General features: G+C 37.0%; 1 protein-coding gene and 1 long non-coding RNA gene across 5 annotated transcripts in view; both read left to right on the forward strand.

Moving 5' to 3' along the window:
- The window catches only part of KCNG2 (potassium voltage-gated channel modifier subfamily G member 2), a 112999-nt gene extending 96925 nt beyond the window's left edge, over nucleotides 1–16074 (forward strand). For all 3 annotated transcript variants that reach the window (XM_072152390.1, XM_072152389.1, XM_072152391.1), the window contains one exon: nucleotides 14625–16074. In XM_072152390.1, coding sequence (XP_072008491.1) covers nucleotides 14625–15332 — 708 coding nt within the window. In that variant the 3' untranslated portion in view covers nucleotides 15333–16074. The remainder of the gene's footprint in view (nucleotides 1–14624) is intronic.
- Nucleotides 16075–16463: 389 nt separating this feature from the next.
- LOC140132938 (uncharacterized) overlaps nucleotides 16464–18374 on the forward strand; it is a 38704-nt gene continuing 36793 nt past the window's right edge. For both annotated transcript variants that reach the window (XR_011855749.1, XR_011855752.1), the window contains exon 1: nucleotides 16464–16544. This is a non-coding gene — a long non-coding RNA (uncharacterized lncRNA). The remainder of the gene's footprint in view (nucleotides 16545–18374) is intronic.

Below are 18374 nucleotides of genomic sequence, written 5' to 3' on the forward strand. Positions count from 1 at the left end.
AGCTTCAGATCTGTCCATATATGGTCGCTGCATCTCCTAGGGTTCCCCAGAGCAGACATCGGGAGGGAATCCTTTTCAGAGAAGTGTCGGCTTAGTGGAGAGAGCAGGGACCACGTCATCAGCTCAGATCTCTATCTGTCCATATATGGTCTCTAGGTCTTCCCCAGACACAAGCTATTTATATAATTAAATTAAATAAAGTTTTGGCCAGGCTGAGATTCGAACCTGGGACCCTCTGCACCATAGACAGGAGCCTAACTAACTGAGCTATAAGCCCAGTGATACAGAGCTGGGGATTTCTGGTAACTAAGACATGTTATCAGCCAGTGTTACATTGTGACACAGACTAATGCACTGATATATAGAGAGGGATCTTCTCAGAGATTATTATTGTAATTATTGAGACTATTATTATTATTATAAATTTTATTATTATGGAGATGATTATTAATAATGGTAAAAATAATAATAATCATCTCAATAATAATAATAATAATAGTCTCAATAATTACAATAATCTGAGAAGATCCCTCCCTATATACCAAGGCAGTATATAGTTCTTAGTTACCAAAATTCTCCTCTTGTTAATCACTGAGGTTATAGCTCAGTGGGTTGAGGCGCTGTGTTATTATTGTACATGGACACTGCAGGTTCTGGGTTCAAATCCCAATGAGGATAATTTTTTTTTTTTTTTAAATTATGATTTTTATTATTTTTAATATGGCTAAAATTTGGGGCGTGGCCAGGGAGTGATTGGGGGTGTGGCTTAGGGGGATCGCCGCGGCACGCTACGCGTGCCGCCATTTTGTCCCTCTTTCCTTTTCCCAAATGTTGGGAGGTATGATAAAACACCATGTTAATAGTTCTTGATATAGACATTGAATTTCTTATCTATCTCAAATGTATAATTCTACTTCACGAATAATCCCCTGGTCCAAACTCTTCTACTGGAAAGTGTGCAGAAACAGACACATTTAGCATCTCTGTACACAATGGGGCTCATGCACAAACGCCGGATATTCTGATGATTTCGGATTTGCGCCACATTCAAAAGGGTATTGTGTTGCACGCGATCAGATTTTGGCGCATTCGCGCCAGCTTTCATTTGACACAATTTGCCCAACGGATTCAGACAAACCGCGGGATTTAACTTAAAAATTGTGTCGCAAGCCAAGCACTTACATGCATCGGGAGGAAGATGGTGAACTCCGGCAGACCTGATATAAGTTAATCATGGCACAGTGCATTGTTGTTGGACACAGTAAATGTGCACCATTGTGTTAGTTGATTAAGCCCTGCATGCTAAACTTCTCAAGTAGTCATGCCAAAAAACGTAAGCATTTTGCAACTTTCTGGTCTTAGTTGGACAAATAATTTTTATTTCCTTTTTTTAGACCTATCACTGAATAGTTGTGAAAAGGAACATGGCTAATCTGTCAAGATAATGTATACCAGATTTATCAAATGTGGCTTTATAACAGCAACAGTCCAAATTGTCTTACATTTTGATCATACAGTATTTTTGAAGTACTAAAAATCTCTGTAGTAAAACCAGGTAGTAAAACCTGGTTGGGGCAGAAGTAATAGTACCAAATGTGCAAATATTTCAGGTTAAAAATAATAGGGTTCCTGCACATGTTATGGACACATTGGGGCCCACTTTCACTGGACTGTGAGCATTTTTCGAGGATTACACGGCTTGGACAGGTATTAAACAAGTGTCTGTGTTGGGATTTTGGTGCACGCAATCCTTTTTTGGTGCAGCTGCGCTGGCTTCCATGCGCCACAAATTTGGGGGTGGCCATCGGATGGTCTGACTGATTCCGACTGAGCGCGGGATTTAACATTCAAATTGTGTCGTAATCCAATGCACTTACATGCACCACTTAAGAGATGGTGAACTCTGTCGGACCTGAGCGGGGAAGTGACGCATGCAGGATATCGGGGGCACGATCTTAGTGAATCGCGACACAGCGCAGACACTGCACTTTCGGTGAAATCCAGCGGCCAGGTATGTAAATGTGTCCCATTATAGTACTTTACCAGTTAAAGGGAACCTGTCATCGATAATTGACCTTTATACCTGATTACAGGTTCCAATAGCCTTTTCTATCATGAGTGCAATACTGCTTTTATAATCAATCTTCCATGTTCCAAAATCTTCAATGCACCAAGTGTATAATTGTGTGTAATTGAGTCACCAACTGCCTGCTATTGGCTGCACCCAACTGCTCCCGCCCCCCTCCCTCATGCCTATGTGAGCTGACATCTACAAGCAAATCTCCTGCAGGCATGAGGAAGGGTGGAGGAGAAAGTTGGATAGAGGATCACACTATTACACAGGGACTTTGTGCATTATAGATTGCATAGGAAAGCAGTATTGCACTCATCATAGAAAATGCTATGTGTAACTGTCATCAGGTAGAGATTTCAAATCCTGATAACGGGTTCCCTTATAGTGAAAGAATTTTTAGAAATCTCATGTTCATGTAAATTGACATGTGGTAGGGTTTGTTATATCAAATTCATGTCCTTGATGAATTAAATAAAGTAATTCAAGGATTTAATGAAATTAAATACAAAAATCTTCTAATCAAAAGCTTTCATGATAGCGGTTGCAAACAAAGATTATTCTGGAATTGTCACTTTTAGACATCTCTTGTGTGGATTCACTTCTCTATGTAACATTTTACAGTGAAGATTGGATAATTACTAAAACACCACTATCCATTCCTACACATCATCAGAACCTGTACCTATCTAATTGGTTTACAATAACCAGAATATTTTTGTTAGTTTATTGTGAAAACTAAGGGACACATTGTGAAGCAATGACTTCATTATTCTTACAAAGGTTGGCTAATGACATGGTGAAGCTGGAAGCTGATGCAGGTTAGGTGGTATTTTTGTGTACTTTACCATTTGCACAAAGTATTAGAGACCTTTGCCCCACAGGTATAATATTTGAGATTTATTAAACTATCAATGAGTAATAAAGTTAATGGGGGCATTTATTAATGCACTTGTGCCACAATTCTGGTGGTTTTGTGCATAAATCACAAGTCTTGCACCACAGTTATCAAGGCTTTTAGACCTTTTTTGGCACTTTCCCAACTTGTCCGATTAAGGGGGCGTGCTTTAGAGATAGGGGTTGTCTTGTGAGAAAGGGGCTTGGTTTTAGGGAAATCGCCCATGTGCCCATAATTGTAGCACACAGTTTAGACCAACTAAAAGTAGGTCTAAAGTAGGAACCAACAGTCTTATACTGCACCAGAATTCATCATCACAGTGATAAATCTGATGCAGGAAAAGACTAGTGTTTTCCAGCTAGAGACTGGTGGGACCTGAGACACATTGTAAAATCCCCTCCAATGAGTAGGAAAGATTAAGGAAAGGTTATTTGTCATAGTATTTCATGGCAGAGGTAACAACCACATTACACAATGCTGAACAGATGTAAGACAATACTAGAAAAGAGATACAGTATTTTTCGGATTATAAGGCGCACCGGAGTATAAGGCGCACCATCAATAAATGCCTACTTAAATGTCTAGGTTCATATATAAGGTGCACTGGACTATAAGGCGCACCTGATTATAAGGATATATGACCAGCAGGTGGCAGACCTGTGCACAGTTCAAGGCAGCTGTTGTCTGTAAGTACGGTTCATATATAAGGCGCACTGGACTATAAGGCACACCTTTGATTTCTGAGAAAATCAAAGGATTTTTTGTGCACCTTTTATAGTCCAAAAAATACAGTAATCACAATGGATGGAGCTATATATCATGTTTTTATTAAAACTACTTACAGGGCCAGGTTTCTTTCTATTATTACAGAAATGTAAGACATAAAACAAATGGATATTTCTTGCAAGCTTACAAAAGGATGCTTGTTAAAAAGGTATTTCAGTCATAGCACGATCACATTAAAAGGAAAATGAATTTACAAAATGAAAGCAGTCACAGATCTGCCGAGAACTAGGCTGTGTTTCTAATGGTTTACTCCAAAGAAATTTGCTTTATGCATTCAGCTAAAGCTTTTATATGATTTTCTTCTTAAACACTGTATGCACGTTTTAGCAGCTCTCTTTTTATATTTTCTGGTGTTTTATTGTTTTAATTTCAAACAATTCCATATTCAATTTGACAAAATATTTTCTATATAAAGAACTTATTGAAATGCCATGGGTTAATGGGAGTGATAATCTCTGTACAGCACTGCAGAATAGGTCAGCACTGTTTCAAAGGAAATACCTATGTTATTGAGTTTTAACATTAAAAATATTTAATAATATTTTGTGATGATTATAAAAAATAATAGGTCAATAACAGATTTGTGACGTTTCACATCAGAAATCTCCACTGATCAGCCTTGGGCATACAAGTGAATACAGTATGAAAAACAGGTACACAAGACTCTGCTACTAATTCACCCTTGAGTTTTTGGAATATATAATGGCAAGATATGGCATAGAGAAAAGGGAAGTAGAAAAAAGTAATAGAGAATAACTGTGAGGATAAAGATGGAGCTGCATTACATAAAAATAGAGCATGACTTTTTGCTGCAGAACTTGGTCCATCTGTAAGTCGGTGGCATCCTTAAGTTGGGGACCACCTGTGCAGTATACTGTTTTCATGTTTAATCAATAAATAGTTCACTTTATCCAGCAATTTCCTTCTTGCTATACAAAACTTGAACTAAAAGAGTTTGGCATATTCTGTTTCTAAATTAAAGGAGCTTTCCTACTAGCTTTAGCCTCTTTTCTCGAAACATGTGATGAATAGATTTCTATGAAATACAACTGTGGGATACCATCAGATATTATCTAGATTCAGAGTCTCCAAGGACTTATAAAAGCAGCCAAAAGTCATTTTGCAATGAATATCTTACTGATACAGACTTTTGTTGTATGGTCCAACGAAGTCTGTGCTGCTATCTCTACTACACTACTGAGTGCTCTGTTCTGTATTTGAGGCTGTCTTCAGTGCAGCACTGTTCCACTATTCCAGTCTATTGTTCTGACTGCCAAGCTGAAGATCGTAACCGTCAGAAGTTGTTTTGTTTAAAACACTTTTTGGCTGTTTCACCTTGGATTTTTGGTTTGTTGTGAAGAAAACACTCTTGTTGCTCAGGTGTTGGTTATACTGGTATACTGCTATTGCTGCTATATTCTGATCCTTGCTTAATTTTTTCCCTGCTATTTGCCTCAAAATTTTGTACCTCGCTGCTATTTTGGTTTTGATCCAGTTATGCTGATTTTGCCTGTGTGTATCTGTCTGTCACTGCCTGTTTCTGGTTGTCATCAGTTTTGAGCTCATACACAGAGTAGGGAATGTCATCCAGTTGTCCCCTGTGAGTTAGTGCAGTGTGAGCAAGTAGGCAGGGAAATGAAAGTCCCAATGAAAAAAGTAGGATACTTACTAGTTTAATGGAGAGTACAGCATGGACTGCAGCTGCAGCCTTAATGGCAGAATTGCAGTGCAGTGATTACAGTGATGTAGGGGAATATTTACAGTTTCCTTCACTAAAACAATTTTTCTTGTGGAAGTACTTTTAAACAATTCCACAGAGGTCCTCAGTCTCACTGTTCTTCCACAGTATAGATTTTGTACTCTGGAAATTCTCTACGATGTATTTTACATGAAGTGTTTAAAGAACTGCCGTAGATTTAACCCCTGTGGTTTCCAGACCAGTAACCATGAGACAATCACAATGTCTTCATCGACAAAAACCCTCTATTGTCTACTCTTCAACCAATTACGCTCAACATTCACAGCATTCTCATTTATATAAAAGTGCAATATAGATATACATGAAATACACACAAAAGGCACCTATACATCTGGTACACAAATACAGTATAGATATAAATATCATTCTATTTATCATAATTCTCATTTATCATTTACATAACTTGCTTCTTCATAGGCTTTTTACTCAATATCACAAAAATTTGTACAGTAAAGAATCGGAAGACAAGTTACCTGCAGGCAACAGTACTCATCTGCAACAAGACATCAGGTATCAGAAGATAATTACAGGATTCTCAACATGGTGCAGTTCCAACTGAGAGAAATACTGCAATGATCAAAGCGGCTGATACAAATACCAGAACAACAATAATATATCAGAAAACTCTTGGCGATAATCACATATTAACTATGAAAAAAAAGACTAAAGATACATAAAAACATAAGCAAAAATATAAATCTTATAGAGATTAAGAGAATGTTGATGTGGACAGCTCCCCACCACAAACTTTAGATGGGTTAATTCATTATTTTAATAGATTCAGTATGCAGCCATTTGTCTTGTGACTTGACTGCTGCCCAGTACATGCAGAGACATTATGGTAATGCATTATTTGCAGCTTAGTAGTGGTGATATGAATAATCACACATCGGCTTCATCACAGATTTTTCATTTTTGTCGTCCTTTTGGTTGAATAACCATTTGGTTAGGTCCATAGGAACAAGTGTGGCAATTATTTTGAGACACTTTATTAATGAAAGCAAAAGTGTGATGAAACCCTAAGACATTAATCAAAACTGACGGAGGTCTACTTTCAGCACAAAGTGTCAATATTTATTAATGATAGAAATTAGAAAATGCCTGCATGGTTAATCTAATGAATCAATTAGATTTGTGAGCTCGATAGTAAACTCACTGAATAATGTTTTGTAAACAGCCTGACTCTCCTCATAGTGAAGCTAGTTCTCTACTCTTTCTGACATTGCAATGGATTGAGTTTAAGGATACTTGTTTGACTAAATTAAGTGGATAGAGAAGAACCACCTTCTATGGATCATCGGGAGTTACAGAAGTGAGATCCCTACAGTTATGTTACCCCCCTACCTTTTAATCCCTTGAAGTTTTGGGTTTTTGAGGTTCGGTTTTTAATTCCCCTCCTTCCACAAGCCATATCTTTTTGATATTTCCAATTATAGAGCTACGGTATATTAGGACACATTGTACATTCTAGTGGCTCCATTAAATATTATAAGCCATGGAAAAATAATCCAAATGTGATGGAATTGGCAAAAAATGCAGTTGTGCTATATTTTGGTGGACTTTTGCCCAGGGGCTCACAATCTAATCAACCTACCAGTATGTTTTGGAGTGTGGGAGGAAACCGGAGGACCTGGAGGAAACCCACAAAAACATGGAGAGAACATACAAACTCTTTGCAGATGTCATAAACACTAAATATATTATATTAATTAATTGGGCCAGTAATTTATAACAAAAATATGTTAACAGGATATGAAATTGTTGCTAAATAATAATTTGGTTATTAATTATCAGCACAACCCATTAATTCATGTGACTGGCTGCATCACATCCACATCTCCGCTGTATCATGCCCATGTGGTATATTTGTATCTTAACCCCTTAAGGATGAAGGATTTTTTTTTCTCTCATTTGTCGCTCTCCACCTACAAAAATCCATAATCTTTTCATTTTTCTGTGTACAGAGCTGTGTTAGACGACTTTCACTGTGCGCTCCAAATCACACCTCTGATTTATTCTTTGGTGCAGTACGATCACAGTGATACCAAATTTATACAGGTTTTATTGTGTTTTAATACATTTTCAAATATTAAACAAATGTGTACGAAAAAGAAAAAAAAAATTGCCATCTTCTGACGCTAATAACTTTTTCATACTTTGGTGTACAGAGCTGTGTTAGGTGTCATTTTTTTGTGAAATAAGCCGACGTTTCAATTGCTACCATTTTGAGGTCTGTGCGACATTTTGACGCTTTTTATTACATATTGTATGTGATGTAAAATGGTGTAAAAGTTTTTTACGGACATTTGGGCACTATTTTCTGTTATGTGGTTCACCGCCGGCAATAACCGTTTTTATATTTTGAGACATCGGGAGAACTATTGTGTTTGTGATTTTTACTGTTTATTATGTTTTATATCAGTTCTAGGGAAAGGGGGGTGATTTGAACTTTTAGGTTTTAAATTTTTTTATTATTTTAAAACTTTTTTGAAACTGGCTCATTGTAACAAAACTGCAGAAACCAGACAGCCTAGGGTACGCCGCCTTCTTTCAAATGCCGCTGGCAGCTTTGCCGGCTGCATTGGAACAGTTAATAGCCGTGATCGGCGTGGAGTGTGAAGGGCTAAAGGGGTTTGCCCAAAAAAAAAATTTCTCAAATGACAATCTACTAGGGATGTTTATGCAATAAAGATCATTTTTAACCCATTACTTTAGAATTTTACATTTTTATTGCTGTTTTAGATCCTGTAAAATTCCAGAGTGTAAGTGGGGACTCTCTAAACAGACACTTCATGATTCGTCTGTGCTATAAGATGCTGTGTGCTGGCAATGTGCTGAGATTATCAGGGTACAAGGTTTATATACACTTTTATTTACCTTCTGAACATTCTACTAGTTTCTGAAACATAGAAAAAGACAGGTCAGAGATGGATATAACACACAATGACACACTCCAGCTCTTGCTGCATCTCTGTTCCCACATTATGAGCTATGATGTTCCTCCCCCCCTCTCCTCCACGCATAAAGAACTTAGCTGTCTGTTGCTTGTAGCTCTTCTCTCGCTGCTGCTGTTGCTTGCCAGCAGGTATTAGTGTGAGCTCCGTCCTGGAATGCAGGGAAGGGACCACTGGAGGGAGCAGTGGGATAGAAAAGCTCTGCTCCACAGCATTAGACAGAAAAGCAAGATAGCTGTTGACCTTAAAGTCATAAGATATAGGGTTGGAAACCAGGGGCAACTGAACTTGTGTACACCAAGACTGATAGAAACAGTTTGGAATTATATCTGTGATATGTTGTATTTTTGTTAATTATCAAAATCAACTTTGAAGTGAGATGTAAATTGGTTGTATAAAGTCAAGGAGGCGAAGAGTTTAACATTCTCTCCTTTAAGTTATTCTCTCCTTGCTTCGGAACGCCTTCTCCCCTGTGATTGACATCATGCACAGGACTTCTGGAGATCTGGTTTATGATTTCTCTGGGTGCAGGAATATTAATTCTAATGAATGGGGGGTTTCTGTGGAAGGGAGAGCTTGACTTCAGTGTTAAAAATCCCCTCTTTATGTAAACTTTATGCAAGCAGTTTTCATCACACTTCAACACCCCTGGCGTTCACGATGGAAATCAATCTTTTTTATATTTTGATAGATTGTACATTTTTGGATGCAGGGGTACATTAAATTTTGTTTATTTTTATATGTGTTCTTGGGAAATTTTAATTTTTTGAAAACTTTTTTCTTAATTTTAATTTTAGGTTTCCTAGGGGTCTGGTTACTTATACAATATACTGCAATACCTTTGGCAGACTGGAATATAAAATGCTGAATATCAGTTATGATAGCTTCTAACATACTCCTAATTCTAAAAATTAAAAGGGACATATTATTTTCCAGAAATATTTGTACAGATTTGGCAGTATAACCAGACAAGGTTCCATGACCTTCAGTGTGTAGAAAAAAGCTTGACATACTTATGAGGTTTATCAAATCTGCATAAATAAAAGTAAAATATATCTGCCCTTCTCTTCTTTATAAGATAATGAGATCATTCTGCCAAATATTTACTTTTGTCAGTTTACACAATGGCCCACATTTATTCAAGCGTTTGCACCTAACTGCTTGCACATGTATTTATAAAGTGTCAGCGCCAGTTTTGTGTCGCAGCTGCACGGTGTCCGACAAGACACAAAAAATGTGTGTGTTAGTGCTTAGTCTGACCTTGCAACACAATTCTATCCAACGTGCGCCACAATTCTGCAGCACGAACAAAGTGCATCAAAAAGAAAATGGTGCACACTTCCCTAGCAGTGCAGGGGGCACCAGATTAACGAAGATTGTGCCTCAGTTTTGATTAATCTGGCGCACCCTGCACACTCCACAGGCAAACTCCACTGTTTTTGATAAATTTTGGCCAATATTTTTATATGCCTGTAATCCTACAGATATTTTGGGAGTAGAAATTCGTATTTCTTCTACTTTTTACTGGGGAACACTTTGATCAAAGCGATGGGAATTATGGTCTTTGTGTGCTACTAAAGACAACAGAATGGGAGAGAGAGATACTTGCCAGTGATTTTCTGAAGGAAGGACTTGGCTGGTTCCAATTATCTGCATTTCTATGAGGAATTTGTTATAAGAAATGAAACTACAGTTTCTCTCCAAATCCACATTGTTTCTTCTTGAAGTTGTTTCTAGCGGATTCACTGCAGTGGGACAGATTTGCTCTTCAGTAATGTAGGCTGTAAGCACTGTATAAAGATAATGGATCTGTTGATTATTCAGTAGAGTCTATAATATGACATTCGCTAGCTGGGAAAGTAAGAGGAGAATGTGTATATCCTGCTTGGAGTCTCTGGTGTGTACTGATACCATTGTTGTGCCTCTAAATTACATGATAATATTACATTCTGCCAGTTATCTACAGTCAGTCATGATTAGTTGGCCTTGTTATTTTACCCTAGAGATTGTCTTTGTATTTTCAGAGACACTGTAGTAGCATAATAAAATCTAGTCCCCTAAGTGCTTGTTGTGAATATTGCATTGCACATTGTAATCAGCATACGGCGAGGTCAGACTTATGACAGTTATGGATTAATAAAGGTTAATTGGGCAGCAGTATTGTACTGGGAGATGTAAACATCAGGACTGCCATATCCTGAGAGATGGCTCCATTCCACCATTTTTATCTGTCAGTTCATCACAAATAACCATATAAAAACTGAACTGTAACAAGCAACTGAATATTAATTATAGGTTAATATGAGATGCTATGTTGCACCCATGTGGATAGATTTAAATGAAGAGGGATCATTCATTTTTCTTTTGTATGAAAGTCTATTCCATTATCTTAATGAAGAGAAATGCTCCCAGACTGACTATTTCACCAAGCTGCAAGGAAACGCTCTTTAGATTATGCTATAAGAAGCACCCAATGCTTAAAGTGAGGCCATTATAATAATCCATAACTAGATCTTGTGCCAGAGAATGAGGTTGGCCATGTTCTGTAATGATTGCAGAAGAATATAGGAGCGCTGAGCTTTTGGCTGCACTGACCCACAATTCACTGCAAAGTTATCAACATAACCTAGAAGAAATCATCATAAACACTGTCCCATGATAAATCACTGTCCTCCTGATATAAAAGTACCCTATAAAAATAGCATTCAGCCTTATCCTTTTTGTTTGGGTGCAACTGCAACTTATAAAATGTTTGTAGTCCCTGTAGTTCTTTACAAAGTTCCAATGGTGTTAAATCTAATCTAATATATGGTAAAAGAGAGGAAGGCAGCTTTGGAGTCAACATTAGTGGTGACCCAGCTTCACATTCTCCACACGGTAATAACATCTTTCCTGCTTGCGCCTCAACATACGTTGGGCACCCTTTTTTTTGACTGTATATTGTTACTAGGTCACCACTATATATTCTTTGTGTCCCGACTGGTTGATCTTTATGTTTTATATAGGTGCTGCGGTGTTTGTTCATATATGCACTACCTTTATACCTGTGTTTTTGTATTACACATTTGAAACTTGAATGCTGGGGAGAACTTTTGTTATGTTACCCTCCCTTGTAGGGTTTTTAATTGTTTTTATGATTCACATTTATTTCAATAAAATTTGTTACCTTTTTCACCCATATACATCTGCCTTTCTTTCTTTCATGTTCATTTACATATTTCAGATGTGGGTCTTACCTTTTTAATCACCACCTTTACCCCTACCCAACTCATACAAAGGTGACCATAAACAATGTTACAAAGGTATTATATACAATGTATCAGAGGGGGAAACACAAATCGGTCCTGAGAAAGGGGGAGATCACGTCAAAGTAGATGATACAGTAAAAGTACAATGGGTATAAACACTGCACCGGGTTAAATATAGAAATAAGAGAGAAAGAGGACTCTAATGTAGACAACTGGGGAGTCTTGGAGAGACTGTGGAGAAGAACACATCTGAATAAGATGGACCTATAGTTTCCATAGCCTTAAGTGGGTAGTACAGAAATGATATCGGTGGGTGCAAATAAGGTTAGGGGTAAGTTGCAATAGTCGTCCCAGATCTTGTTGTCATAAAACCTTTCATCACATAAAATATATAAAACCATGTAAAATGTGTGGGGCCTGGTGTAGAAATAAAACTGTCCAAGTCCCACCGGATACATCAAGAGGCCGGAGCAATTTGATGTATCTGGCTGTGCCAGAGCAGTGGTGGGGTGATAACTTGTAGAGTTATACAAGTCCCATGCATTAAATTATTATGTGTAAATTAGTACTGTGAATCTTAATTGTCATTTAACCTTAGCAATGTAATGTATGAACTCTCCACCAATCCCCATCACTACACTCTTGTATGGCAACATGTTTTCCCCAGCCCACATAAAGTTTTTACAAAAATATAATGAAATAATGAAATGTTTGCAATGAATAATGAGCTTCTTAGCTTAGCCATGGTTCAGCTACATTCTTTGGCCAAGTGTTCTTTGAATAATCCAGATTATCATTATATGGCAGAAATTCACGTATAATATATGTGTAAGAAACTTTCCTGCTGCTTTTTTACACTTCAATTCAGGCTTCCATAATTCTCCAAGATCTCCTAGACACTTACTGCCAGCAAACCATTTTCTTTCTCAACCTTTTGTATAGTTCCTTCAAGGTGTCGCAGACACTAAAAACATTACAATTCTTCCTGAAGTCTTTTTTAGAAAAGCTAGAAGAAGTCATCTCCCTTCTTAAATCTCCAGAAACTTTTCCCTTACATGGGGCGGACAGATTATTTTCTTTCTCACATTTCTGGAATTGGGGGTTCCAGAATTTGAAGCTCTATGATCTATCATCTGTACTATACAGTGCACAAGCCCTTTATTATCTCTGTGCAAAAGCTCTCACAGAAACACAAGCTACAGTTTTTTATAGTTGCATTTTGTTTACTTTTACAATATAACTTAATTATATTTACAGAAGCAGTGGTTAGATATCTTCAGTCTCTTACCAGCCTGATACTAGTGGCTACCGGTAATTAGCAACATGAAAACTGCAAATGTATTTGGCACAGATAAGGAGTCATTCCTTGCTACAGTGGTGATTATAGAAGCCAGCTCCGATCCCATCCTAAGATACCATGGTCTAGAGATACTCATCTATACAAGTTAACATTGGAAGGGGACACCCTTTGTCACTATTGGTGCCAGCATGTTGGGTGCTGAGGAGTTCCTATGACAGGTCCTAGTAAAAGTTTATAAAAAGGTTTAAAATGTCTATTAAACATTGCTATCATTATTTGGTGCTGATCATATATAGAACGATGAGTCAGTGTCAGGATGATAGATCACTCACTTTCATTTTATATTTAACAGCAATATGCAGTCTTGAAAAGCAATACAAATATATTGCACCGACAAGGCTTTCATATGATTTTTATGTGACCTTCTCTGTCTCACCAGTTCTCATCAGCCTCAAGATTCACCTGAGTTTACTAAACTGAAAACTGTTAGGTCACTTTTAAGCCTGACGTGTGACATTTTTGGTTCCGGATATAGTACTTTAATTCAAAGCGTGGAAAAAACAAAGCTGACATTTTCAGGACAGAGCAAAAAAAATGCAAGGCCAAATTTTTACTCAAACTTATTCAAGAAAAAAAAATTTAACATTTTTAACTAATGAAGCTGCTAGTTGTCCATTTTAACTGCAAGAAATTGTTACACTGAAAACAGAATTCGTTATGTATTTAAAAAATGTATGCCTCTTAAAAATTGAATTGTACACATTGCTAATTAAAGGCGAAATATTCTTGGTAATAGAACATGATTTCATTATTAGCAGAAGGCCGATGTGCAGTAGAGGCACTGAGGATTGTGCTGTTAATCCATACTTAGGTGTAAAATTATCACTAAAACAAACCTGTCAACATGGTGGCAACATTTTTAAAAATCTACTTTAAAACTTATGGTGGCAGAGCAGTCAGCACTGAAGTCAGGATAAATGGCCCAGTGTCCAGACAATAGCCGTCTCTCTTGAAAGATGCAGGAACGTCACTGACATCAAAATTCTAAAGCAAGGAGGGCTTCATTTTCTACCTCCATGACATATACAACTTATTTGCATATCACTTTTAAGTTGATTTCCTGTATGATTTGTAAGGTCTATTTGAGAAGGTGCTGGTAGTGGTTTATTAAATTAATTTCTGCTGACAAGTTCCCTTTAAAAATTTAGGACAGTGATATAAAACAGGTATCACTCAAGCTGTTGTACAATGATATACATGCATAAAGGACTTGTACACATCACTGTGAATAGACCTTACCATTTTACCACAAATGTAACTCATTCATTCTTCACTATTAAGCAACTCAAAAAGTGGCTGAAACTTTATTACGGCAGTGGCCTTGGGCCATAAAACAAACACTAGGGGAGCCTATGATAAACATAGCATTGCATAGCTCTCAAGTATGGAATGAAAATACATAAAAATAAAAGTTACCTAAATATTCATGGAATTGTAATGAATTCAGATATTTTACATGTGATGTATTAATCTAATGTTATGTATAAATTTTGTGTGGGACAATAAGATACTAACAGTTATCTTATTTTGTATGTTCTTGTCTTTCAGGGAGAATGTTCACAGAAGTGCTACAATATTTTTGTACTAGAGACAGTTTGCGTTGCTTGGTTTTCCATTGAATTTGTCCTACGCTTTATCCAGGCTGAGAGCAAGTGTGTATTCTTGAGAACACCACTCAACATCATTGACATGATGGCCATATTGCCTTACTACATAACCCTAATTGTGGATTCACTTTCCAGTGAAAAATCTGGAGGAACAGGAAACAACTACTTGGAGAAGGTGGGCCTGGTTCTTCGTGTGCTTCGGGCTTTGCGCATCTTGTATGTCATGAGGCTGGCCAGGCATTCTCTCGGATTGCAGACTTTGGGCCTCACAGTAAGAAGGTGTACAAGAGAATTTGGACTGCTCCTACTTTTTTTGTGCGTTGCTATGGCCTTGTTTTCTCCTCTTGTTTATCTGGCAGAGAACGAACTTGGTGCAAAACAAGAGTTTACCAGTATACCTGGGAGTTACTGGTGGGCAGTAATCTCCATGACTACTGTAGGCTATGGTGACATGGTTCCACGAAGCATCCCAGGACAGGTAGTGGCACTCAGCAGCATACTTAGTGGAATATTACTTATGGCTTTTCCCGTTACCTCCATATTTCACACATTTTCACGTTCTTATACTGAACTGAAGGAACAACAGCAAAGAGCCAGCAGACAACTACACAGACTAGAAGAACGAGAACAGTGCAGTGGGGTGGATTAGGATTCTTTATGGATCTTCTATCTTGTGGTAGTGGTGGTGGGATCTTTAACCAGGATCAGTTATTGAACTGAACTAGAACTACTTATACATTTGGAGGAAAAAAAACCACCTACAGAGCAATGTAATTAGATTGATCATTTTGGATTTTGTAAAACATTTGACAATGGATTTGGCTTATACTACAATAGACTAAAAAGTATTTTTTTGCATCGAATTATAGAACTGGACTAATTCTCATATACTATTATATAATCAAGTAATATTTAATTGATCTAATTCATTAAATATCTTATTTTCATCTGTAAAAGTCGTTTTTGTTTATAAACAAAAAATAAAATATATTATAATTAGTATATTTGTATGTTATAATCTTGAAAATTGGTTTATATTTTCACCTGCTACAAAAAAAGTTCTATATGGAAGATGAGTAAACATTCTAAAAGGATCGTGGGCTATTTTGTGAGTTATTTGTTTTTTGCTTCAAGGAAAAAGTAAAAAAAAACAAAAACATTTCTGATAACCAGGTGGTTTCCAGTGATAATCAGCAAGATTGTGGATGCAGCCAAAGAGGAAGACTTGGTGTAAATTAATTTGATTCAGATGCGGTGCAGCAAATTCTATGGCTAAAAATATGTTCCTTACTTCTGAATGGGTTTTTATGTATATTGTATAAATTGATTTCTGTAACCCTTAGTTAAATCTCTTAAAACCAATTGCTGCATGTAAACATACCCTAACAACTGAAGAATTAATAAATTTATTGTATTACATTTGTGGTTTCCATTCTGGACACAAAGCCTTGTAGTAGGTTTATACTTCATATTCTGGGGAGATCACTTTTCAGTAGTCATGTTATTTATTTTTTTTATTAATTTAGGATTACAATTAAAAAAAAAATGCAGCAGCCAGTGTCTTCTCCTGACTACTATAATACTGGAATTGTAACGAAAGGTAAACTCCCTTACTTTGAAGTCACCGAGGAACAGAAGGTGAATGGAGAGTTTTCTTACTTTAATCTAGGTTACAAAAACACTGTCACAGGATTTTTTACATAATGGAGAGTGTGAGTATGGAATAAAAATGGTAACTGGATAACATTTTCTCATGAATCTGCTCTGTCCGTGTCTTCACAGGATTCAGTAACGTTAACGTCATAATCATGCAAGGCAGTTCATCCCAGTGGTAAGAAAACCAACAGAACCCCATTTGGAAGTAAGAGTTTTTTTAGCGGTTTGCTTCAATACCTCTATACTGTATGGGATAGGACATTGTTCTCATTACAATGTGTGATCCACATCCAATAGGTCTGCCCACATAAAAGGCATATAAAGTAATTTTGTTTTGTACTCTGATAATTGAAATCGACAAAAAACACATTTGGGTCTTTTTCTTGCCAAATTCTGTGGCCAATAACTTCTTCACACTTTGGTGTAAGGTGTCAATTTTTAAAGTATGCGCTGACATTTTAACCCCTTAACGACCAGGCCTTTTTTTCATTTTTTACGTTTTCAGTCTTCACTCCACACATTCAAAAATCCATAACTTTTTAATTTTTCAATGTAAAGAGCTGTGTGATGGCTTGTTTTCTGCATAGCAAATTGCAATTCATAGTGATGGTATTTGATTTTCCATGTTGTGTACTGGGAAGCGGGAAAACAATTACAAATGCAGTGAAATTGGTGAAAAAAAAAGCATTTGCTCCATTTTCTTGTGGACTTTGATTTTACGGCTTTCACTGTGCAAATTTATATAGGTTGTATAATATTTTCATATATTTACAGAAATTAAAACCTCTTCAAAATTCTTCATTTTGGCATCTTCTGGCGCTAATAACTTTTCTTATTTCAGTGCATGGAGCTGTGTGTGATGTCATTTTTTGCAACTTTTGCAAAAAAACAACATTTTCAATGCTACCATTTTGAGGACTGCTGAGCCTTTTGATAACTATTTTGTTGAATTTTTTATATTTTGCAAAATGACAAAAAAGTGGCATTGTCGGATTTGGGGGCTACTTTCCATTACCGGTTACAACGCCGGAAACAACTGTTGTTATATTTTGATAGATCGGACATTTTGGAACGCCGTGATACCTAACATGTTTATGATTTTTACTGTTTATTTATATCAGTTCTAGGGAAAGTGGGGGGGGGGGGGTGATTTGAATTGGTATGTTTTTTTAATTTGATTCTCTTTTACTTTTTTACTATTTATCAGACCCCCTAGTGTACTTTAACCAGATTTTCCAGATCATCTACTACAATGTGCAAATTGCACATTGTAATAGAAAGTGTGAAACGATATAGCCACAGGTCTTTGTATGACTCAAGGCTGTCATAGCAACAGATCGCTGTTCCCCAATGACATCACGGGGTAGGACGATCCAAGTCAACATGGCGGTGTGTTGCCATCTTTTTAATGCTAGCACTGATTGCGGGTGTTACCGGTGGGTGTTTGCTGTAATATGCAGCAAACACTCACCGCCTGTGGATAGGGCCAAACTTTTTAAAATTTGCTTTAAAGTTAGACTTATAGCAGCTTATGTTATGTGCCCTTTCACATAGTGTTTCCCAGATCATAGGTGTGTTTTTGTTTTAAAATAACATCTCTTTCCAGTTCAGTGTCTCCCATCTCTGCTGGTAGCGACAGGTTGTGTTGTACTGGACCAGATATACCCACATTCACTCCTCACAAGGTTGCTGTATGTAGCATCTTTCCAGTTAAGACAGATGCTGGCGGACCACAAAGGACAGTCATATGCATTTTCTCCAAATTTATGCATACATGGGTGAACCCTGATCAATGACATTTGTATATTTGAAAATAGACAAGTCCCTCTTGGTGAATCCATCAAGCCTCCAGGCAAGAAAAAAATCCTATTTGGCCTATGTCAATTAAAACATTTTCTCCTTTCCAAAATCAAGAGCCCATCTATAGTGTAGGTGACCCAGGGTCAGTGTATATCTATGATGTAAGGCATTTAGGATCTTTATTGCCTATTTTAATAAATAATAATACAGTAGTCTTCACTTGAGAATATAAGAG

The sequence above is a fragment of the Engystomops pustulosus genome, chromosome 5 (genome assembly GCF_040894005.1).
Source record: "Engystomops pustulosus chromosome 5, aEngPut4.maternal, whole genome shotgun sequence".
NCBI lineage: Eukaryota > Metazoa > Chordata > Amphibia > Anura > Leptodactylidae > Engystomops > Engystomops pustulosus.